Raw genomic sequence first — 25,877 nt, 5'->3', positions numbered from 1 at the left:
CATTAGTGAATAATGGTCAGTTCTCCAAGGGCAAGCTCAATATGGATCTGTAATGGGAAACTCTCCATCCTGTTTTATGAGCCATAGAGGGTCCGTCCAGAGGTCCAGAGGATGGAGGCCCTATGTGATGCCCTGTTGCTGTTCTCCCTGACCACATGCATAGATGCTGTGCAGAGAGTAGAGGTGCAAATGGACTAGTGACCTTAAAAGCTCCTTTCAGCTAGAAATATGCAATGGTGTGCATGGGCCATTTGTAGCAAATCCAGTAAAAGCAGATTCATAAAGTTCTCTGATGCTGAGGCGATTCATCAGCAGCTCTAGAGATCGTTACAAATGCAGATAAGAGAACATTACAGATGCAGATCAAGAGCTGCCTTGTAGGAACTGCTCTTTAAGGAGCTTTTTCAGCTTCTGTATATTTTGAGTGTATAAAAAACAGGCAACCACCTTGAGTTTTGCCACTTGTACATACTGAACACAGGCATATTCAGTAAATGCCACGCATTTTCTTTCATAAGTACAAATTGCAAAACAAACACACAGGACCCTTGGGGTCGATTTTTATCCTTTCTCAATAAAAATAGCTTTCTTGTTCCTTCTACAGAAGAACAACAGAGTGGGATTCTTGTTCTCATCTCTGCCTTTTGTGTTTTACCCTTGTGGCTCTGTGGCTCCTACTAGATATTCAGAACTCAGTTCAGATGTCTCTTCCTCTGAGAAGTCTTCCTGGACTACTAAAGTAGCTTCCCCTCTGCACATCATTACAGCATTCTTTGTCTGAACTGTGTTGTCGTCTTTTAAGCACTTAGGTCTGAAATGACCTTGTTGAGTTGTTTTTTTGGGTTTGTTAGGTATCCTCCTAAATTCCATGGAAAGTGGGTGTCTGGGTGGCTCTCTCACTGTAATATCCCTATGTTGGGCATAAGTTCTCCACTAAATATATATTTTTTAATTATGAGGGAGGGGGAGGGAGGGAGAAAGAGAGGGAGAGAAACATCAATGTGTGGTTGTCTCTCACACACCCCCCAACTGGGGACCTGGCCCACAATCTAGGCATGTGTACTGACTGGGAATCGAACCGGCCTCCCTTGGTTCCCAGTCCAGCAGTCAATCCACTGAGCCACACCAGCCAGGGCTCTCCACTAAATATGTTAAGTGAACCAGAATACTTGCCTAATTGTACCAATGTATGCTTTATTCCTATACTTGGGAAAGAGTGGTTGGCTCACTACCTCATTCATTTATTTGTTCATCTGCTAGGTGGCAGGCATTGTAATACAAAGTCCTTGGGGCTGGGGTGGAGGAGACTGACAAGTAAGTAGGTGTTGAGATATGTGTTAATGGATAAATAGAGAGACACACACCTCCCCACTATTACCTCAAGATGGCCCCTGGTTCAGCCAGGGCAGTCAGGGAAGACCCCTGAAGGAGTTGGCCCTGAAGCTGTACCAACCTGTATCTCAAGTTCTTTTGCAAGGAGTCCTCTCCCACACCAGGGAAATGCCATTGCCTGGCTTGCCCTTTCTATTTGCTCTCACCCAATTACACTCATTCGTTTGCTCCAACTCTTGGGGTCTTCCTGATAGTTAATTCTCTTAGAGATGTGGTAGGACCTGTTTCAGCCCACAAGCCATCCAATTTGTTGTAGGTCATTTTTCACAACTTGACGCTCAGTGTAATGTGTAGAAAAGAGAACCATAGCTACTTACCCAACTCTCTTGGTGTGGAAGACAAAATTTGAATAGTTAGAAATCCTCAATCATTTACAAACTGCCTCTTGCTTCAGGTGAAGTCAGAGTTAAAGATAAACTTTCAGGAACAAGAAAGCAGGCCCTGTGATGGGGGAGGTGTTGGCATTTACCCGGTCAGCAACCTTGTGCAGGTCCCATGACATTTCTTCTCTTAGTTTTTGGGTATATTCCAGGCTGCTTGTTAGCGGTGTTGAGCAGTACAAGTCATTGTTCCTCACAAGTTTTCCTGTAAAGAGAAGGGCTCCCTACAAACAAAGCACTCCCTCCCCAACCACTATGCAAGCTGACATTTGCATTGAAGATGACCCTGTTTCATATTGGTCATCCCTTTCCTAAGGAAAATAGAGTTACACCATCTCCTAAATTGTAGGTCCATAGCCAACTCACAGGGGTATATGTATGTATATGTGTTTGTGTGTATGTCTGGATGTGTTATGTATGTTTCTTTCAAAACTTAATGTTGAGCTAATTATCAGTTTATGACCTATTTTTATCATTGATCCCTTTGAGCCCATTTATGGATTGACTGACTGATTTCTTTTTTATCATTATTCTCCATTTCTATTCCTAAAAGCAACAACTGGGTTCACATGTATCTTTGATTTTGCATACAACCTTATAAAATGATCAGTATTGTTTAATGTGTATACACTTTTAAGTTTTATAAATTAACTGAGGCTGTGGAACTCATACCATTTTAAACACAGAACACTGATTTGGAGATTGCTGTGTATACATCTATTTTTTTTTTTGCTTTTAATTGCTACAGAGTATTCAGAAGTGTATATTGTCCATATTTTATTTATTGCTCCCACCAAAAATGAATACTCAAGTTGCCTTCATATTCTTTTTTTGCACCCAGAGTTTTTCTAGAATATATGTCCAGAAATGGGATTGCTGGGTCATAAATTTGACTAAATGCTCCCAGCTGTTTTCTGTAAGAGCTACATGCATCAAGAATCCTCCAGAAATTTACAAGTATTTCCATTTCCTCATGTCTCTGCCAACACATTAAAAAAATATCACCTGACTTCCTCAACTTTTTGTTAACCTCATAGACCTCGTTCTTGTAGTTTGCAAAGCTCTGATTATGGGTGAGTCTGAGCATCTCTCCACGCACCAGGTTTTTTGGTTTCTTCTTTTTATGAACTGAATCTTTATACCCTTTGACCAATTTCCTGTTGGTCTTCCTGCCTCTTTTCTTATTAATTTGTAGGGATTTCTTGTTTATTCCAGATGTTACTCCTTGTTAGCTTTAATTTTTGCAAATATATTCTTTCAACTTGTCATCTATTATTTTGACTGTGATGTTCTTTAATGAATAGAAATATGTAAATTTTGATATCATATTAATCAATTTCCCACCTATGGTTGATGGTAATTTGGATTTTATTTTAAAAGTTCTTCCTCATGTGGTATACATTTCTTAAAACAAATCTGTGATTTAAATTCTGTGGCGAAGCTTTAAGGAGCTTAGCTTTCTTCCCAGTTTTGTCCTTTTACAGTCATTAGATGATTCAACAATGAAGGGACAGCAGATACAAATTATATAGTTGTATGTGATTTCGTAGACATGCTCAAGGCATCTTAATTTTATTTTATCTATTTCAAAGTCATGTTAGTGATCAAGTTCATCCCACCGTCTTTGATCCTCTTTCTGGGCCATTTCTGCCTGAGATACTTGGCCCTTCCTGGCTCACTTTCCTTACCAAGCCCATGACATCCAGTAGAGCATATTCCAACTGCCAGAGCATCGCCTTTGCTCCTCCAGGTTGTGGTCCATGCACATCTAGGTCCATCCTCTCTTAGACCCTCTGGAGCTCAGAGATGTGCATGCATTTCTTTTTTATACTTAAAGACCCTCTGGAGGTGCCCTGTATTAGAATCCAGCAACAGCCTTAATCTGATTTGCTTGTCCATACTTTGATATACTCTTTTTAATTGAAGAGCAATCCATTTATTATTTTTAAGTGCAATCCTCTCAGGTGCCTTCATGTTGTGATTTTTCATTGATAAGCCACACCTACACAAATCTCAGAGCAGGCAGCTTCAGCCAGGGAACTCCTAGACTCAGAGGAAATTAGCCATGAAAGAAACCTCTAGGGATGTTCAGTGGCTTCTACATAGAGGTGGTGTACCACCTCCTATCCTGGGGAGCATTTGGAAATATTGGGGGAAGCACTTTTTGTCAACACAATGACTGGGTGTGCCACTAGCACTTAGTACCTGAAGGGTAGGTGTACTAAATGTCCTACTGTGCCTTGGAAGGTCTGAAACAATAAAGAATTGTTTGACCCCAATAGTGCCCCTTTGAAAAAGAATGACTTAAATCCCTTTTATTGTGTTGATGAAGAAATGAGATTCAGAGAGGTTGGCAAGATCCCAAGCTCTCACAGCTAGATCGTAAGCTTCCAGACTCTCAGGCTGTGGTCTTTCCATGGGTACAAGTGCATTTCATTGGGTGAGCTTATTCCAAGCTCTTCTTTTGGGTAAGCTTATTCTAAGCTATTCCATGTGCACCCTGTTGTTGTTTTTAATCTTTCTGTCTCTTTATTTTTTACTGCTTGCAGCTGAGCTCGGTGATTACGATCCTGATGAGCATCCTGAGAATTACATCAGTGAGTTTGAGATTTTCCCTAAGCAGTCACAGAAGCTGGAAAGAAAAATAGCAGAAATTCATAAAAATGAACTCAGGTAATAGGGGTAGAAATTTGTAAGAATCGTAGAGGTGTGAAAATTTTTCTACTGTGGGGAACGTGGAAACCATGTTGTGAAGTAAGAATGTTTGTGAAGTATGGGCAGGCTGTCTCAGGTGTCAGAGCACTGCTTCTGGGCACTGTCGAGGTCCTCCATTAATAACAGTCGCCATAGTGCGGGGATCCCCTGGGTGGCTGTTTAGGAACCATCAGCAGTTATTGGAGCTATATATTTTCTTAGGAGTTTTAAGCACCCTGAGTTTCTGAAAGTAAAATGGAGGATAAATAACTAATCCTTTCAATTTTAAAGTTTGCACTGCCTCTTCTCCTCCCATGGCTGTTGGTTAGAAGCTTTGACTCCAAGTAGATTAACATCCTCAGACAGGGTTTTCTTTGCTGAGCTGCCTTCAGGGTGACCGGTTCAGCACCTGCCCCTCTCTTCCTTGTCTGGGATGCTCCAGGACAACTGCTAATTAGAGTAGGAATGGCAGGAGTAGCAAAGTCACAGACAGTATCCCCTGTGTCCCAGACATTCTTCTGATTACTTGTGCGTATTGACTCATTTAATCTTCGCAACAACCTAGGAGATGGGTGCCATGGTTATTCCCACTTTACAGATGAGGAAGCTGAGGCACAGAGAGATGAAACATCTTACTCAAAATTACGCAGCTAGCAAGTGGCAAAGGCAGGATTTGAATCCAGGTAGCTTGGCTCCAGAGTCTGTGCTCTTAAGTGTGTGTGACATTTCTGCTTTGCACGGGCTACCAGGAATGAAACGAGGCACATGGAGGAATCATTGGCAATTTGGAATTCAGGTAACTCAGGTCTTCTAGCCTGTAACTAGAATTTAGATCTGTGCAAATCACAGAAAAATTCATTATGATAAACATAGCAAGCTTGGGCTGTGCTATGACAAGTATTGATGAAGAACTGCAAGAGCTGAGAGGCTTCTATCTTCTGGGCCTCTGGCAATTATAAAAAGATTAGTGTCGATGGTTTACGAATTCTGGAACAAATTACTGTCCCTTGGAGAGGGAGTGTCAGAGCTCCCTACTTGATGCAGGCTCTCCCCCTTCTGGTGAGTCTGAGAAGAGCACACATGTGGGCATTAAAGATGGCAACATCTTTCAGCTTGGAAAAATGTGACCTTTGTTCTTACAGATAGATGATTAGACATCAAAAAATTATACCAATTGCAGAAAGCAACATACTATCTCTATGGGTAGTTTAAGAGTATTGTCTCCTAATGAAAAGCTTTGTTGGAAACATATGACACTTCGACTATTCTTTTTACATTTTGGAGACAAGCATGCTCAAGGTAAAAATAAATTTCCAATATCCACTTGAGGGGTACGTGGGTCAGCAGTGTCTGGAGAGTACAAGGTGAGACCCTTTGGACAAAGGAGTCACACCCAGTGTATGGATTGGTAGGAGATTGGAATTGAAAGTCTGTTGTGATCAGAATTTGCAGGGCCTCCAATGCTCAGAACATAGGATAATAATAAACATTTATTGAGCACATACTGAATGACAAAATACCATGCTATGAGACTTACGTGTATTGTCCTACTCAGTCTTCCCCAGCTCTACAACATAGGTGCTATTGTTGTTTCCAGTCCAAGGTGAAGAGACCACAACCTGGAGTGTCTAAAGGATTTGCCTTTCTCTTATCTGAAATTAAGACACATGCTCTTATTCACTGTGCTGAGCAGCCATAAGGCAATTGTGTTGGTTTTCCACAGCAAACACCAGTCAACCACAGTTTAATAGATCTCGGAAGTAAATGGCATGACTTGATTAAAACCACTGTTCTGTGTCACCATACATTTGTAACAGCCAAGTGTGAACTCTTGTAAAGAAGTCGAAGTTGTATGTCCGAAGGATGAAACAGCTAGAATCATGTGACATGGTAAGGAGACCTGTAGAGCATAGTTTCCTATGTACTTTTGCTGATTCTCAAGTAGTCATGTGTCTCTTGCAGCATCGGTGCAGCAGAGAGAGATTTTAGGTTTGGATGGGAAGATAAGAGCAGAACAAGCTGATGGTGCAGTGGTGGGGGTGGGGTGCTTTCTAGAATTGGTTGGAACCCTACTATAGAGACTCAGGTTACTCTGGGGTTTTGGTGAGCCCTCTGCATACAGGTCATAAAAATGTTGATCTTGTGTGGGAATTGGATTGCTCTGCAAACCTGATGGTGTCAGGAAGGAATTGTAAGTGGAAGAGATCATTTCAAGGCTGCATCAAGGTGTTACCCTCTTATTCTCCAAGGTTGTCACAGTACCCATGATGCTCCCACATAGCAAACCACTAACATGTGATCATTGATCTGTTGTTATGGAAACTTCCTGGGAGAATTCCAGTTGGCCTTCATTGGGGTCTGAGTGGCCCCCAAAATAACCACCTGCTTTGTACATAATTCCTGAACCAGTTGAGAAAGAAAACAAAAGAGATAGTAAGAGAGAAGCTCAGACACTAGCAGAAATAATGATGATGATTTACAGTGAGATAAACATTTTTCTCTGTGGGGTTTCACAACCTGCTCCAGCCTTTTTACTTGATTAGAATCAGTCTCCTTCTGTGCTCTCTGAGGAGGAGACAAAAGCTGTGAATCCTGGGAGAAAATTGATCAGGGAGAAAGAAGAACCCTCACCCCTCCTAGGGAGGCTATCCACTGCTTGCAGGTAGAACGAACATGGCTTGATAGACAGGCACAAATAAGAGATATTTTAGGGGACAAATGTGTGGAAAGGAGACTCTTCGGAATATTCAGGTGCTTGAAAATAGAAGATCAAGATTTTAGTAAGAATTTCCATGAACTAAGTGTTCAGACTTCTTTTATCTGTGAGTGAAGATTAAAATTCATGGCTGGGTCAACTTTGCTTCCTTAAATGTGCCACAGCTTTGGCTGAACAGAAGGGCAGGGTAGGGAGAAGATCATAAGTTTATTGATCATCTCTGTGTTGGTCAGGAAAAGCTAGGTTTTGCTGAGGGAACGACCCTGGAATCTCAAAGGTTTAGAACAAGAAAGGCTTGTTTCTTCTTCTGTGGCGTGTCCACCAGATGTCAGCGGAGGTGGCAGGGTGAGGAGGGCTCTGCTCATCATTGTCACAAGGGGCAGCCCCAAGCTTGACTCTGCCAGTTGTTGAGCCAAAGGAGGAAGAGAGATCTGGAAGATGTTTGCTTCAGCTGGGAAGTTATACATGTCACTATGGCCATAACTGGTCACATGTTATGGCCACAATGCAAGGAACTGCAATTCTATGAGATGCCCAGAAGGCGCAAACTGGGAACAGCTGGTAAATAGCTCTTAATGGCCTTCACAATATGATTAATAATTTTTTAAAATAGACTTTAATTTTCAGAGCAGTTTTAGATTCATAGTAAAATTCAGTAGAAGGCACAGAGACTTCCCCTGTACCCTCTGTGTAGCCTCCCCCAATATCAATGTTCCCCCACCAGAGTGGCACATTTGTTCCATCTGACGAACCTACATGGATGATTGATTCATTATGATCACCCAGAGCCCATAGTTCACCTTAGGGTTCATTCTTGATGTGGCATATTCTGTGGGTCTGGACAATAGTATCCACCCATATAGTATCATACAGAATACTTTCACTGCCCTTTCCTGGCTGGTTTGGCTCAGTGGATTGAGTGTCGGCCTGCGAGCTAAGTGTCGCTGGTTCGATCTTCCAGTCAGGGCACATCAGAGAAGGAAAACTCTGACTCCAAAAAACCTCCGCTGCCTTGCGGCATACCTCTTCAGGGGAAAGGCTAAGGGAGTAAACCCCGACAGAAAATCCGGAGCCGGAGTCCCTAAGGCGGTTTGACGTTGTAGTCAACACTGGCAACTCCTGCGGCGCACCTGAAGCCAAGCTGTATTGACTCCGTCTTTCCCTTGGACCCTTCAGCTGCGAAGAGAGGGGTGGTCTGCTGCATGGGCAGCCTCACTGGAGAGGACACTCCAGCGTCATCGCAAGATGTCGATTCAACACGTGAGGAGACAGATACCGTGTCACTCCCGAGTCGGACTGCATAGCCATTCTCGGCGGTGCAGATAGACTCTTAAGAAGCTACACCATCGTCTCTCGAGACGGACGGCTGCCGCCGCCGACGATGACTTTCACTGCCCTTAAAGTTCTCTGTGCTCTGCTTATTCATCCCCTGCCCCCCAAGCCCCTAGCAACTACTGATCTTGTTACTGTATCCTTAGTTTTGCCTTTTCTAAAATGTCATCTAGTTGGGTCCATACAGCATGTAACCAATTTAGATTGGCTTCTTTCACTTAGTAATATGCATTTAAAGTTCCTACATGTCTTTTCATTGACAGCTCATTTTATTGATGAATAATATTCCATGGCCTGGGTGTACCACAGTTTATTCATTTACCATATTGAAGGACATCTTGGTTGCTTCCAAATTTTGTCAATTATGAATGAAGCTGCTTTAAACATCCACATGCAGGCTTTTGTGTGGGCATATAGTTTCCACTGCTTTGGGTAAATACCAAGGAGAGCAATTGCTGAATTATATGGTTAGAGTATATTCAGTTTTGTAAGAAATTACCAAAATGTCTTGTAAAGTAGCTGTACCATTTTGCATTCTCAGCTACAATGAATGAGAGTTTCTATTGCTCCACATCTCTGTCAGCATTTAGTGTTTTCAGTGTTCTGGATTTTGGCCATTCTAAGAGGTGTATAGGTAATAGAGTATTATTTAGAAAGATTTTATAGAGGCAGCTTTGGGCCTCTTAACATGCTGTGAACTAGAGGATATAGAGATGTATGATTCACGTTATTGAATAGATGTCAGTGCTAAAACCCACTGAGACTGAATAATTTTTCTAGATCAGGGATGGTTAAGTATTTTTTTTCTTGGGGAAGGGCACACTTTCTGGGCTGTATGATCTCCATTATAGCTACTCAGCTCAGCTTTTGTAGAGCAAAAGAAGACATAGACGATACATAAATAAGTGGGCTGTGATTCAATGAAACTTTATTTACAAAACAGATGGTGCACCAGATTTGGCTCAGGAGTTTTAGTTTGTTGACTTCTGTTCTAAACTCGTGGCAGAGCAGGTCTAGAATCAATTTCTGCTTCATTCTTCTCCCTCTGTTGATAATTTAAAGAAAAGACCCATCGTTGTTTATAAACTGTGTAAAAAAGATTCTGTTGTAATTTACAGAATTACAACACTAGGACTGCTTTAGAAATAGGTCATTCCTCCTCAGAGAGTCCTCTGGTAGCTGTAGTCAGCCACTCACAATTCCTGGGGACATGACAGTTCTGTTATTTTTGACTTGCCTTGGTTTCTGTTTTCCACAGTTTTAATCATGGCCCTCTGGGTTAAGAGGGAATACCCATTCCATGAGTGCTGAGTGTGTTGAAGATCAAGAATAAGATTGATTTCAGTAACAGAAACCCTGGTATGCTTTTCTGAAGGTTTTCCTAGGGCTTCTACTCAGCTAGTCCTTCCATCCTCAGTTCAGCAAGTTTCTTATTAGAGGTAAAGATAACTTGAATTAGCTTCAGTCACAGGTCATCAGCTTTTAAATATTCAAAAAGCTAAGTTGTTGGTGAAGTGGTTTTGGTGCAGTACAGTAGTCCCCTTTTACCTGTGGTTTTGCTTCCCACAGTCTCAGTTACCCATAGTCAATCACAGTCCAAAAATATTAAGTGGAAAATTCCAGAAATAAACAATTCACAAGTTTTAAATTGCACGCTATTCCAAATAGTGCGATGAAATTTCATGCTGTCCTGCTCAGTCCTCAGGGACCTGAATCATCCCTGTATCGAGGGTATCACCTTACATCATAACAAGAAGGGTGAGTGGAATACAATAAGCTAGTGTGTGTGTGTGTGTGTGTGCAACAGAGAGAAAGGAGATGAGACCAGATTCACATACCTTTTATTACAGTAGTTATTGTAATTATCCTGTTTTATTTATTTGTTTGTGTTGTGAATCTCTTACTGTGCCTAATTGATAAGGTGAACTTTATCATAAGGTATGTATGTATAAGAAAAAGCATAGGGTTTGGTACTGTCCACAGTTTTAGGCACCCACTGGGGTTTTTGGAACAATTCCCCTGCAGACAAGAGGGATAACTCTATATTCCTTGCCCTTAGAGAAAGGAAAAATCATCCAATTATCTACCACCACAATGATCTAATGCAGTGAGGTTTGTGCTGGAGGAAATAATGACACTGAGTGTTTTACAAAGTCATTATTTCTCAAAACTCACATTCTCTGTAGCACATATGCTGTGGCTTCCTGGCAAGGATTTATAGTTTCTAGAAATAAGTGCCCTGCCATGATAAGTACCTTCTACCTATGATTCTGATGAATAGATCACAAGGGCCTCCTTAGGAACTGTTTTTGTGCAGTTTTGAGAAGAGTGTTTATTGTGTAAAAGGAAGAGGGGAAATGTCAGATTATTTTATAGCTCTAATTTTTCTTAAAATGTGCTTTCCTCTGTCATCTCTCCTCCCCCCCTCCCTGTGTTCTTTCTCTGCTCAAGTCTCTTTGTCCAAAATCCTAGAACCTCTCTCCCTGGTACGTTATCAAATCCATTTCCATTTTTTGTTGTTATCTGGTATAACATGCTTATTAGAAATGGGAAGACAGAATGATTTGGCATCAAATACTCCTCCTGTAAAACCTAAATCCCTGCATAATGTGGCCTAGAGTCAGGGACATTTCTAGAGAGGGTTGGGCCAGGGGCAAATGATGTGCTTGCCTAAGCCACTGATGTTTTTATATAAAGATGAAATCTGGATAAAGTGACTTGAAGGGAGAAAGAAAAATGTCACTGATGTATGAGATGTTTATGCAGAAAGAGAGAGAGAGTAGTGTCAAAAACTAAATACATCTTTGATTACTCCTGAAAGGGGATTCTATATCATACTTAGAGTCAAAGACTTCCTGAACTTTTCATGAGACTGTAACCATGTATTTATTTACTTATCTATCCATCCACATACCCATCCATGATTCATCAATTCATCTATCCATCTGTCTGACCATCATGTACACATCCATGATTCATCCATACATCCATGCATCTGTCCACCTGACCATTCATCCACATACCCATCTATGATTCACCCATATATCCATGCATGCATCATCTATCCAATCATGCAACAAATATTTATTGAAGGGCAACTTTGTCAGGAGCTGTAGAAGTGTTGGATGACCTGGTTCAGTGACCTTTAACTGCTTCACCACCAGGCTGGGAGCCCTTTCATCATCTACAGACCTCCATAATCTCACATTTTGAAATATTTTATCTGAAAAACAATTTTCATGAAATAACAATGAATGTGCTTCCTAATTTTTTATCAGTTATACACATCTAAAGCTACCATCTGTAGCCTCTGACTATCAAGAGGCCACTAGCCAAAATCAAAGAAACTTAATGACCAGTTATTACATTTGAGAGACCCTTAAGCTTCAAAGCAGGGGTTATTAAATGACAGTCCTTGGACTAAACTCTGATCCAGATGTATTTTCTTTGGGCCAAATAATAGTTTTTAAAAATTGAATTATTTTGCATTAGTTCAAGCTTTGCTGGCAACTGGATGATTGGATAACACTTGGCCCTGACCCCTACATGGCAGCTCTCAGCTAGAGATGAGCAGGAGATCTCTTAAAAACAAATTTTTTTTTTGAGACTTCTGGCTAAGATGGAGGCCTAGACAGACACGCTGCATCTTCCTCCACAACTAAGAAGGAATACAACTACCTCAAAACTAGAAACAACCAGAAGTTCCAGAAAATCGAGCTACATGGAAGTCCAACAAACAAACATATAAAGAAGAAATACTCATCCAGACTGGTAGGAGGGGTGGAGCTGGGGTGGAGAGCATGCAGTGTGGTGGCAGCAGCAGTGGCGGCGGCAGCAGCCGGTGTAAAGTGCAGTCACATATTTAAAAAAGTCTGGAGGGACACCTGGGGAGCACTCCCAGCACCAGACCAGACTGCACAGCTCATGGTTCCAGCGCCAGGGAAAATAAAGCCTCATTGCTTCTGACTGAGCAAACCAGTGAGGGTTGGGGCAGAGGCAGAAACTGCCAGTCTCTCATCAAAGTCCACTTGTTTAAAGGGCCCCATGGTCCTAGAACATCCGGAGACCCACCTACTCTAGGAACAACAGCCAGGGCAACTGCTAGAGAGGCGCCAGTCCCATACAGAAGTGGGAGAAGTGCCTGGAAAAAGGGTGAGTGCTGAGCAGGCGGCATTGTTCCCTCTCTGATGCCTCCCCCACACACAGTACCATAACGTGGTGAAATGGGTCACCCTGTACTGATGAATACCTAAGGCTCTGCCCTTTACAACATAACAGGTGCAACAGCTCTACTTAGGACACAGAGGCAAACACACACAGGAGCCTGTCAAGATGAGGTGACAGAGAAGGATGGCCCAAAAGAGGGAATGGATCAAGGTTCCAATGGGAGAACTAAGCGACGAGGAGATAGCCAACCTAACAGATGAGGAGATAGACAACCTAACAGATGAAGAGTTCAAAACACTGGTGATAAATGCTCACAGGTATGACAGATATGATGCTTGAGTACGGCAAATGCATAAGGGAAGAAGTGAAGGCTGTGCTAAATGAAATGAAGGATAATCCACACAAAACCAATGGTGAAGGGAAGGAAATTGGGGTTCAAATCAATGATTTGGAACATGAGGAAAACAGCAGTCAACCAATATAAAATGAGGAAACAGGAATTGAAAAAAATGAGAGGCTTGGGGACCTCTGGGACAACTTTAAATGTGCCAGTATCTGAACCATAGTGATGCCAGAAGGAGAAGAGGAAGAGCAAGAAATTGAAAGCTTATGTAAGAAAATAATGAAGGGAAACTCCCCGAATTTGGTGAAGGAAATAGACATACAAGTCCAGGAAGCACAGAGAGTCCCAAACAAGGAGAACCCAAAAAGGACCACACAAAGACACATCATAATTAAAATGCCAAAGGTTCAAGATAAAGAGAGAATCTTGGAAGCAACAAGAGAAAAGCAGAGAGTTTCCTACAAAGGGGTGTCTATAAGGCTATCAGCTGATTTCTCAAAAGATATAAGCTGTAAGGCAAGAAGGAACTGGCAAGAAGTATTCAAAGTGATGATAAGCAAGGACTTACAACCAAGATTACGCTACCCAGCAAAGCTATCATTTAGAATGGAAGGGCAGATAAAGTGCTTCCCAGACAAGGTAAAGCTAAAGGAGTTCATCATCACCAAGCTAATATTATATGAAATGTCGAAGGGACTTATTTAAGAAAAAGATCAAAATTATGAACATTAAAACGACAACAAACTCACAACTATCAACAGCTGAATCTGAAAAATAAAAACAAAATCCAACTAAGCAAACCAGAATAGGAACAGAATCATAGGTATGAGGATCATTTGGAGGATTATCAGCTGGGAGGGGGAAGGTGGAGAAATGGGGAAATGCTGCAGGGACTAAGAAGCATAATTTGTGGGTACAAAATAGAGGGAAGTTAAGAATAGTATAGGAAAGGGTGAAGCGAAGGAACGTATATGCACGACCCATGGACATGAACTAAGGGGGGTGGAATTGCTGGAGGGCAGGGGGCTACTGGGCAGAGGAGAGCAAAGGGGAGAAAAATGGGACTGCTGTAACAACATAATCAATAAAATATACTTAAAAAAATTTGTTCTTTGAATTACTACCATCCCTGCTTAATCAATTCACTTTCTGACTCCACTGGTATTGAGTCTGAGACCAATATATATTTTAAAATCCTCACCTGAGTTTACATTTATTGTTTTTTTAGAGAGAGAGAGAGGAAGAGAGAGAGAGAGACATTGGTTTGAGTGAGAAACATCAATCATTGTCTCCTGTATGTGCCCCAACCAGGGATGGAAACTGCAACCTTTTTGCTCTGTGGGATGACACTCCAGCCAACTGAGCAACATGGTCAGGACTGTGACCGCCTTCTTTTACCCATAAGGAAAGAATTCTGAAGCAGTAGAACTTGACTTGAATCCCGAGTTTCCCTATACAGTGCTCTGATATCTAAGTTGCTGCTCTCCAATAATTCTTGTCCTTGCCTGGCTCCAGGGCATCACCGCTGTCTTCTTCATAGCATGACATTCACCCCACTTTGCAGTGTTCTATCTAGTGCTCTGTGTAGAGAGATGTTCCCTGATGGTTCTCATGGAGTTTGCAAGAGAGAACATTCCTAAGTAAAGAATCAGAGATGAGAGACTGAGGACACTTGTACTTCCATTTAGGGTGTAGAAAAGCTTGAGACATTGATTTCCTCCCAACATCAAGATAACATCAACAAACTGCAAAAACTGCAAAAAATCATATTTGTAAAACATCTCTGATTGCTGAGGATATAAGGAAATCCAAATATACTAAAATCCAGTTTGTCCTTCCTAGGAGAGTGGAGACCTGCAGTAGCTTTCACTTTTGGAGGCGTGGTGGGAAGATGAATAGGCCATGAGTAGGCTCACTGATTTGACTGATTGGGACCCCAAAGACTGCAGTTACAGAGTGAGTTTCACTTCTTCACCACCCTTTGACCCACAGCCTTCACTGAGTGAAGAGGGGCAGTGTGCTGAAGTTGGACAGGATGGGAGAGCTCAGTGAAATCCCTCTGAGGTACTCCGAACCTTCAGCCAGGGCTTGGCAGCTCTAGCCAACTGTGGGGACAGGACCGCAGGGAGGGAAAGAAGTCTTCTGAAGTGCAGAGAGCCAGAGGTGATACTAAAGAACAAAGGAGATGCCCTGCAGCTGCAAAAGTTGGCAGCCCAGCTATAAAATGTAAAGAGTTCTCCAGAGTCTCCTGGGTGCTAAGATCCAAAGTCTTGCCACAGGGCAAGTCCTGAGATCACTCATATTTGAAGCCAGTGGTGAGCAAAATCTAATGGAAGTTGCAATCAGTTTGCAGCCGAAAATGAGCCTAACTCAAGTTGAGAATGCTACTTTGCAGTAGAAGACCACTATTCTGGTCTACCCATGAGTTTAATTCTGGAACTCATAGACCCAGGTGATTCAGGTGGACCCACAGCCACCCTCTTCCCTACCAACGGTGCTCCAAGCAGTCCAGGTCATTGCTGGCAAGATTCACACTTCATTTCACAATTAATGTCCACTAATAATTTGCATTAATTTTGGGGTCACTATGTTTTTGTACTCTATGTAATTGTATGCTAAAGGCCGATCAGTAAGGGAGGGAGTGCTCCCCTTTGACAAAAAGTACTCAAGATGAGCAAAGGGAACTGTATAGTTAAAGACATAATTACTTGATCTCACCTAACTTATGACAGAAGCATACCTTCAGTGAACTGTTAGGTCTTAAAAAAGAATTCAGCTAATCGCTGTTTTTTTTAATTTCTAAATGTTTCATTAGAGGCACTATTAACCTTTGAACAGTTCCTAATGCAAGATTTAAACGCTAGAAAAATCATTATTTTCCATTAACCCAGAGAGTTTTTGGCAGAAACAAATGTCCAGTGAGGGATTCAGGGAATAAAACAAAGTATATCTATTTAATCAATCTTAGCATCTTCCTGAAAACCCAATCATTACATGGTTTCTTCCTCAGTAAGTGTGGGGGATGCAAGAGTTTCTAGTGCCTTTGGGTCTCCCTCCACTGGTTCTGAACCCCTTTCTCTGAACATTTGTAGTTAGCCTTTCTCTGTGTGTGACTTTTTATATTAAATCTTTAAATACCTAGCCATTGGAGATCTGCATTCAAACCCAAAGCAAGAAATAACGATTTGAGGATTTTTATGTTAAAGAGGACCTTTGCTTTTCTGTAAAAATCTTGATGTACTTCCTGATGTTGCCCGCAATGTTATATATTCTATCAGTTACGTGCAAGGCTAATAAAGAGAACAAATGTTCTGTGCCAGGCCCTACTCTAGCTGCTTTATATCTGTTAACTGTTTAATCTTTACACCAAATCTTGGAGGTAGGTACTGTTTTTATATTGACTTCATGGAATCAAAGAGACATAGTCTTATTCCTGTGTTCAGTTCCTAGATCAGGGTTCAGCTAACTTTTTCTGTGCTAGGCCATTTAGTAAATATTTTAGGCTTTGCAGGACATTTGGTATCTGTTGGCACGACTCAGTTTTGCCTTTGTAACACCTGTAGACAGTATGGAATTGAATGGGTGAGGCTGTGTTCCAATAAAATGTTATTGACCCTGAAATTTGAATGTCATATAATTTTCATGGGTCATGAGATGCTATTCTGCATTTGCATTAAACCATTGAAAAATGATAAACCATTCTTAGCTCAATGGCTATAAAAACTGGGTGGCAGTAAGAATTTAGCCTGCAGGTGTGCAGGCTTTCGTTTGGGGATCTCTGGCCAACATGAAAATTGAGACATCACGGTTCTCTAATAAGGTCTAAATATCAGCCACCTGGAATGCTCTGCCATGGTGTCAAGGAGCTCAGGCAGGTGACCTTCAGCAGTTACTTTTCCTTTTTTTTTAGAAGTATATTTCATTGATTATGTTGTTACAGTTGTCCTAATTTCTTTGCCCTTTGCTCCTCTCTTCCCAGAACCCCCTTCCCTCCAGCAATCCAACCCCCCATGTCCATGGGTCCTGCATATATGTTCTTTGGCTTCGTACTATCCTATATTATTCTTTTTTTAAAGTTTATTTTATTGATTGTGTTGTTATAATAGTTTCATTTTTTTCCCTTTTGCTCCCCTCTGCCCAGTACCCCACTTCCCTCCAGCAATCCCACCCCCCTTAGTTCATGTCCATGGGTCATGCATATACATTCTTTGGCTTCACCCTTTCCAATATTATTCTTAACTTCCCCCTGTCTATTATGTACCAAACAATTATGCTTCTTAATCCCTACACAATTTCCTAATTTCTCCTCCTTCCCCCTCCCAGTTGATAACCCTCCAAATGATCCCCATACCTATGATTCTGTTCCTATTCTGATTTGCTTAGTTGGATTTTGTTTTTATTTTTTAGATTCAGCTGTTGATAGTTGTGAGTTTGTTGTCATTTTAATGTTCATAATTTTGATCTTTTTCAAATATCCCTTTGACATTTCATATAATAATGGCTTGGTGATGATGAACTCCTTTATCTTTACTTTGTCTGGGAAGCACTTTATCTGCCCTTTTATTCTAAATGATAGCTTTGCTGGGTAGAGTAATCTTGGTTGTAAGTCCTTGCTTATCATCACATTGAATACTTTTTGCCAGTCCCTTCTTGCCTGCAAAGTTTCTTTTGAGAAATCAGCAGATAGCCTTATAGGCACCCCTTTGTAGGTAATGCTCTGCTTTTCTCTTGCTACTTTTAAGATTCTCTCTTTATCTTGAATCTTTGGCATTTGAATGATGATGTGTCTTGGTATGGTCCTTTTTGGGTCCTTGTTTGGGACTCTCTGTGCTTCCTGGACTTGTATGTCTATTTCCTTCAGCACATATGGGGAGTTTTTCTTCATTATTTTCTCACATAAGTTTTCAATTTGTTTCTCTTTCTCTCCTCCTTCTGGTACCCCTATGGTTTGGATGTTGGCATGTTTAAAGTTGTCCCAGAGGTTCCTAAGCCTCTCCTCATTTTTTTCAATTCTTGTTTCCTCATTCTGTACTGGTTGACTGTTGTTTTCCTCCTTATGTTCCAAATCATTGATTTGAACCCCAGTTTTCTTCCCTTCACCATTGGTTTTGTGTGACTTTTCCTTCACTTTATTTAGCACAGCCTTCACTTCTTCCCTTATGCGTTTGCCATACTTAAGCATATGTGTCAAGCCTGTGAGTATCTTTATCACCAGTGTTTTGAACTCTTCATCTGTTAGGTTGGCTGTCTTCTCATCTGTGAGGTTGGCTATCTCCTTGTCGCTTAGTTCTCCCACTGGAATCTTGATCCATTCCCCCTTTTGGACCATCCTTCTCTGTCGCCTCATCTTGACAGGCTCCTGTGTTTGTTTGCCTCTGTGTCTTAGGCAAGCTTTTGCTCCTGTTACATTGTAAGGGGCGGAGCCTTAGGTGTTCATCTGTACAGGGTGACCCATTTCACCACATTGTGGCACTGTATGTGGGGGATGGTCAGAGAGGGAACAATGCCGCTTCCTCAGCACTCACCTCTTTTCTAGGCACTTCTCCCACTTCTGTATGGGACTGGCGCCTCTCTAGCTGTTGCCTTGCCTGTCGTTCCCAGAGTGGGTGGGTCTGTGGATGTTCTAGGACTGTGGGGGCCCTTTAAACAAGCAGACTCTGCTGAGAGACTGGCAGTTTTTCCTCTGCCCCAACCCTCACTGGTTTGCACAGTCAGAAGCAATGAGACTTTATTTTCCCCGGTGGTGGGACCATGAGCTGCGTGATCTGGTCCGGTGCTGGGAGCGCTCCCCAGGTGTTCCTCCCTACTTTAGAAATGTGTGACTGTGCTTTCCACTGGCCTGCCACTGCCACCACTCCTCTCTGCCCTGGCTCCACCTCTCCTACCTGTCTCGATGAGTATTTCTTCTTTATATCTTTGTTTGTTGGACTTCCATGCAGCTTGATTTTCTGGACCTTTGGTTGTCTCTAGTTTTGAGGTAGTTGTATTCCTTCTTAGTTGTGGAGGGAGATGCAGCATATCTGTCTAGGCCACCATCTTGGCCAGAAGTCCTACTTTTCCTTTTGAGTGTCAGAATTTTCATCTGTAAAATGAGAATAAGAATTCCTTCTTTATAAATAGTAAGTGAAAACAGATATATTGTTTGGTAATAGAAACTATATATTGCTTGGAACACTGGGACTTAGTGAAGATAGCTCTGCATATGTATTTATTATATTCCTGAGTAATTCTGTTGAGGTCAGTGGTGCTTTTAGATTGCATAATATTTCATCCAGTTATTCTTTTATTTTAAAGCCAGGAATTGTTTCTTTTAATCATTGCAAGATATATAATACATAAAAGACTATATAAAACAGTGTATATAATATATGTATAATTTAAAGGATAGTTGGAAAACCACCGAGGGCCTCTAACTCTGCTTATAAATTGGAATTTTACCAGGTGTTTTGAAGTCTCCTCTATGTCCCTGCCATAGCACCTTCCTCCATTTTCTACACTATTCTGAATTTTGGGTTAATCGTTCCTTTTTTTTGCTTTTATAAATGTACTTCATATATATCACTAAGTAATGCATTGCTTTGTTTCTGCCTATTTTTGACATTCATATGAATGGACTCATACTCTATTCTTCTATCTCCCTTTTTCCCATCAATATTATATTTTTGTGATTCTTCCACATTGATGTATATAGCCATAATTTAGGTCTTCATTTTTGTTTCTGTATGATTATTTTTATGTCACATGAACATGTCACATTTTATACATTCATTCTCCGGGTGATAGACATTTAGGTTGTTTCTAGGTGTTTTTTTTTTTTTTTTTTTTAATTGGAAAGTTATTATGGCTTCTTGAATATTCTTGTGGGTATCAACCTAGGTGTGGGATTTTCTGGGGCATAAAGTTTGCACAATTTCCGCCTTTTTAGGAAGTGGTAGCTTGTTTGCTAGGGGTTGCCCCAGCTTACATTCACACCAACAAGATGTGAGGGCACCCTTTTTTTCTTTCCCTTTTTAAATATTTTATTTATTCTTAGAGAGAGGGGAAGGGAGGGAGGAAGCAAGGGAGAGAAATATTGATGTGAGAGAAATATTGATTGGTTGCCTCTCACATGTGCCCTGAGTGGGGATCAAACCTGCAACCCAGGCACATGGCTCAACCAACAATCAAACCAGCTACCCTTAGCTTTGTGGCCCAATCAACAGAGCCACACCGGTCAGGGCTCTTACTTTTTGTATAAATTCTTAAAAGTTGAAGTGTAACACACGTTCAGAAAAGTACACCAAATGTAGGTGTAAGCTCAGTGCATTATCATGAAGCAAGCATGTATGTAACCACCACCCAGGTGAAAGAGAAAACTGGCAACATTTCAGGAGCCCCTGTTATGCTCCTTTTTGATATTTTCCTCTCCCTCCTCCCCAAAGGTAATCACATTTCTGACTTTGAACACTTTAGTTTTGTTTTTCTCAATTTTTGAAAGCCATGTAAACAGAACTCATTCACCATATATCCACTTATGTCTGGCTTCTTTTATTCAGTTTTATTTTTTGTGTTAGCCACCCCATCTTGTTTGTAGCTTTAATTCATTTATTTTCATGGCTGCATAGTATTCCATTGTAGATTCATTCCAGTGTTTACAGGCATTTGAAATTGTTTCCTATTGTTTGCTATTGTAAATGGCACTACTATGAAAACTCTATTTCTTGGTGCAATATGAACTAGTTTCTGTTTCATATATAACTATGGATGGAATTGCTGTATTATAGGGTAAACATGTTCAACTTTAGTAGATAATGCCAGTTTTCCAGATAGTTCTACCAAATTGCTCTTGCACCAAACACAAGGAGAGTTGTTTTGCAGCACATATTCATGAATATTTGGTATTGTTTATTAAATTTTAGCTATCAGATGAATGTGTAAAAGATTTCTCATAGTTTTAATTTGTGTTTTCCTAATCCTAAAAGGTTAAGCATACTTTCATGTGGTTGTCAGCTATTTGGATATCATATTTTGTAAAGTGCCTATTCAAGTCTTTTGCTGATTTGTCTTCTGGGTTACCTTTTTTTTTTTTTTTTTTAAAAAGATTGTTCATCGATTTATAGGAGTTTTAAAATATTCTATAAAATTTCCAAATTCTATATAGGAGTCTTCATTTTTTATTGCACGTGTTGCTAAAATGTTTTCCCATACTGGGGCCTGCCTTTTCACAGCCTGGATGGTAACTGCTGATGAGTAGAAATCTTTGGATTTAATGGCACATTTGCAGGAACTGTGTTGCTCTGCACCTGCTGACACCTGGGGTTGAATGTTTGCCATTAGAAATTAGATGCCTGTCAGATTTATGAAGAAGGATAGGGAAGTGGTCAGAAGAGAGACAACCTAGGCAAGCAAAACTTACTTTCCAATGTGAACTTCCACATTATCACTTTTGACAATTAATTTGTTCCCCAGAGTGACTAGAAAAGAAGGGTGTGCTTTAAATCCAAACATGACCCTTAAGAATAAGCATTGTGTGGCTCACACAGAGGTGATGATGGTTTGACCACTAAGGAGTATGGTCAGCTCTTCTGTGCACAGATGCCCTTACTAGGGTGTGCAGAATGAGGGCCTCTCAGCTCAAGTGGGAGGATTATCCTGGGAGCAGATAACTTTTTTGGTGTCCCAGTGCATATCAAAGTTATGTTTCCACTATAATGTAGTCTATTAAGTGTGAAATAGTATTATGTCTAAAAAATGTACATACTTAATTAAAATCTACCTGCTAAAAAAATGCAGGTGGAGAGTTGATGACCACTGGCTGATCAGAGTGGTGGTTGGTGAAGGTTGGGGTGGCCTTGGCAATTCCCTAAAATAATAATGAAGTTTGCTGCATCAGGTGACTTTCACTTGAATACCTGGAAGCCATTGTAGGGTTATTAACTGGCTTAATTTCTCTGTTGCTGTGTCTCAGGGAACAGGGAGGTCCGAAGAGTGGGAGAGAGACGGGAATATCCAGGACTCATGTATTTATTAAGTTTGCCTCTTTATGTGGGTGCCACAAAACAAAATGGTAACATCAAAGATTGCTTATCACAGATCACCATAATAAAAACAGTGATAACGAAAAAGTATGAAATATTGCAAGAATTATCAAAATGTGACGCAGAGACACAAAATGAGCAAATACTATGAACAGAGGATCCCCATAGACCTGCTCGATGCAGGGTTGCCAAAAACCTTCGATCTGTAAAAAAAACACAGCAACTGTGAAGTGCAATAAAGCAAAGCAAAATAAATCGAGGTACGCCTCTAGATGTTACATTGAAAATGAAATATTTAATTGATATTTAAAAACTATAAATGGGATGAAAAGCAGGATGCACACAGATGAAGAATAAATTAGCAAACTGGAAGGTTGAATTAAGAAATAATTCAGAATGTAGTACAAAAAGAAAGAGACTTAAGTAATGAAACAAAGTTTAAAAAAAAATGAAGGATAGACCGAGGAATTTCAAAATCCATTTATTAGGGCCACTCAAAGGAGAGAAGAAAGAGTGTTGTGAGTAAAGAAGGAAGTTGAGAAGGGAAGAAAAGAATCAAAGAGATGGCCAAAGACAGACATGAGTTGTTGGATTAAAAGTGCCTCTGCAGTGCTGGGCATGATGAATAAATAAAGTTGCTCCTTAGACATATCACAGGGAAATTTCAGTGTACTTAGGGTAAAGAGAATATCTTGAAAGGCTTTAGGGAGAAGGAAAATGGGATACTGTTTTGATTTAGAGGCATGATGATGACTCTTAGCTGTCTTGAGGGAGGAGTAGTGGAATCGATATTTGGGGAGAAGCTTAGGTGGAAATAGATTTAACATTGCAATATAGTTTTATCTTTTGAAAATAAAAATGAATTCCTCTTGTTTCCATAGCAAACTCTTCTTGGTTGTTAGGGTTATATGTTTATCCTTGGGGAGTAGCTCAGATCCTCTAAGATGCATGTAGGGTATTAATGTCAGTCCAAGTGGAGTCTTTGCAATGTTGCACAGTCCTGGATTGGAAGTTAGTCCCCTAAGGGCTTTTCACAGCCATCTATATTTGTAGGCCCGTCTCCCCCTTGTGGCCAAGACGTTGTTTACCACACAGGAGGACAGTGCTAAAACTAGTGGCTGAGATTGCCTTTCAAAATCCAGGGCTTTCCAGTGGAATGGCCGGCAGTTCTTTCTTACCTGGATGGCTCTGTTTTGGCTTGTGGATGGGTTGGCAGGATTGCCCACTTCCTGCCCTGAGCAAGAAAGAATGTCATTTATCCTGGATAATCTTTAAAGTAAGTTGAAGAGACCAGATGCTGAGTTTTATTTTATAGTAAGATTGCGTTTCCAAGGGCCTGCTTATTGGTAACTTGATAACCTTGATTACGGGTGGCTGGAGTCCTTGGATTATTTGCAGGTTTATTACAGAACAATCAGCCAGGGCACAGGAGCTCAGATTTCTTGGCAAAGGACCCCTCATGGTGAGGAATAATGATCAGTCTTACTGATTACTATTTGTGCAGGGATTTCTCTCTTCATTTAGTTTTTGGATATCACATTTTATTGAATGAAGGGGCTCCATGTCTCTTTATTTTCCATATTAACTCTCTCCCTTTTCTTGTGTGAGTTTATAGAGGCCAGAGCCCACCGGTTGCTGAATTTAACTTACTCCTGAAAGCTCACACTTTGGAAACGTATGGGGTGGATCCCCACCCATGCAAGGTAACTGCCTCTCACAGCAGGTTGACATTTAAGGTTTCTTTTGCCCCAAAAGAGTTGATTGTTGTGTATGCCTGGCAGATTCCTCCTAGGACATTTCCATTGCCTGACCCACAGCACCTCATTGGAAGGGACAGCAGGGGTTTGCAGTCATGTGTTTCAGTAGTTGGTTTTCTCCATTGTAGTCTGACAATTGCTGGCCAATTACCGTGTAGTAACCACATATTACTAAATTAACATATGTAGGTTTGTTCATCCATCAAATGGATGGTTTTACCCCTGAGAAGTTACAGGGTCCTCACATTTATTTTCAAGGCCGTTGCCAGCAAGATTCAGTCTGAAAAGACGGGAGAGTAGAAGAACAAAAGATTTAAAATTATTTTTTGACATTAGGAGTATTTGTTTTTCTTTTTCCTTGTATTATTTTGACAGTATTTCTCTCACTCATGAAACCTGACCATGTGTGTCAGAAACACCTGGGCCACACCCCAGAACTGCTGATTCAGAGTCCCTGGGGGCGCACCTGGCAGATACAAGTTCATAAGATGATGCTCATGCACACATTTTCCAGAAATGTTTTATGAAAAGTTTTTTCCTTTCCATGTCTTAAACTAACTATGCATCAACCAGGCACTAACCCATATCCTAAACTAAGCATTTTTTTTAAAAAATTAGTCTCTTAAAGTTAGTTCTTGAATCATACCAGAACACTTTTTTACCCAGATTTGGTCAAGTGCCAGTCTTATAGGTCTCAACTTAAGCTTCTCATTACACATAAGTGGGGATATTCCTAAACTCCTGCTGCCCCATTTCTTCAGGATCTTCTAGGGTGCAGACCACACTCTCCAGATGATTCCAACATGTAGCCAAGGTTGAGAGACAGTGGTAGTTGTCCACACTGGTACATGTGTCTTGTGGTGTGCCCACGCATTGATTTTAGAATATTTGCCAGATGCCTCTTCCTAGTCATGGTATAAATAAGATTAGTCCATTTAATGAATTAGATTTTATCCACAAATCTGAGTCTCTCTGTTTATTTATTATTTAGAGACTGACTAGATTTTTATTGTTCCTCTGACTTTACTTATTAATGCTTATTTTTCTGGGTCAAGGCTAGAAGCAAAGTAGGCATTTCTGGACATATTTTTATATTAAAATTACCAGGAATCATGTGTGGGATTGAATCAAGCTATATTACATGCTCAGGACTTTGGTTTCATAGCATTTTGGTTGCAGGGCTAATGACATCCAGGAACAGTTTGTTTACATTACAGGGTAGATTTGAGAACTCAGGTGGTCCCAGAAGACATGTGGAGGTTTAGGGCTAATCTGTGCTTTTCCAGGAGGTTCTTGGAGAGGAGAAGATCTGTCCTCAGAGGGAAAGGCGACATGTTCCTGGACCTTGACCAGACTTTGGAAATACTGTCCTTGGAAATCCCATCTCAGAAATTTAGTTTATTGTTGCAATCATTAGAATTAACCTGGAATTAGTCCAGGGTGAGGCTGAATAAGCATACTGCTTACTGTTTACTTTATAATCCTTAGCCAAATATTGTTTTATTTTATTTTTCAGGATTCAACAGGCACAACAACATTTTTAGGATTCACTGCTGCAGGCTTTGTGGTATTCCAGGGAAATAAGAGAATCCATTTGATAAAATGGTGAGTACTTTTTTTGAAAACTGGCTTACCATTTTCTTAATCTTGTTTTTCTCTTCCCACCTTTGACTTTTTTGTTATTGTTGTTGTTAAGGTGTCAGGTAGGATGCCTGGTATTCATTTCTTTGCCTTGGAACTTCATTACAAAGGGATTTATTATCTATAAGTGAAACTCAATCTAGGTTGTCCTGTCTTAGGAGAGAATCAGATTTGTCAAGCTGAGGAGCCAGCTCAGGAGACCTGGGGTGTGTCCTGAGCTCGGGGACTCTGCCTCCAAAAATGTGTCCAGTGTCTTCTCACCAGTAGCTTCTGCTCTCACCAGAGGGTGGCTGAGGGGTGGGTCAGTCCCTCCTGTTGGCTTCAGTCTGTTCTGTTGAATCCTTGCTGCAGACTTATTTTTTGTTATCCAGTGTATCAGGGAAGATGCTTTTGGTCAAAGTAACAGTAATGTCTGCTGTGCTCACGGTGGCTCACAAA

General features: G+C 40.9%; 1 protein-coding gene across 2 annotated transcripts in view; it reads left to right on the top strand.

Moving 5' to 3' along the window:
- The window catches only part of FRMD3 (FERM domain containing 3), a 285,052-nt gene that overhangs the window by 176,682 nt on the left and 82,493 nt on the right, over nucleotides 1-25,877 (top strand). For both annotated transcript variants that reach the window (XM_090274210.1, XM_090274209.1), the window contains exons 6-8: nucleotides 4,322-4,445; nucleotides 23,657-23,744; nucleotides 25,315-25,403. In XM_090274210.1, coding sequence (XP_090130336.1) covers nucleotides 4,322-4,445; nucleotides 23,657-23,744; nucleotides 25,315-25,403 — 301 coding nt within the window. The remainder of the gene's footprint in view (nucleotides 1-4,321; nucleotides 4,446-23,656; nucleotides 23,745-25,314; nucleotides 25,404-25,877) is intronic.

This window comes from Furipterus horrens, unplaced genomic scaffold (assembly GCF_987537825.1).
Source record: "Furipterus horrens unplaced genomic scaffold, mFurHor1.1.pri manual_scaffold_4, whole genome shotgun sequence".
Taxonomy (NCBI): Eukaryota; Metazoa; Chordata; class Mammalia; order Chiroptera; family Furipteridae; genus Furipterus; species Furipterus horrens.
Note: the sequence above shows the minus strand (reverse complement) of the source record. Positions and strands in the feature narration are given on the sequence as shown.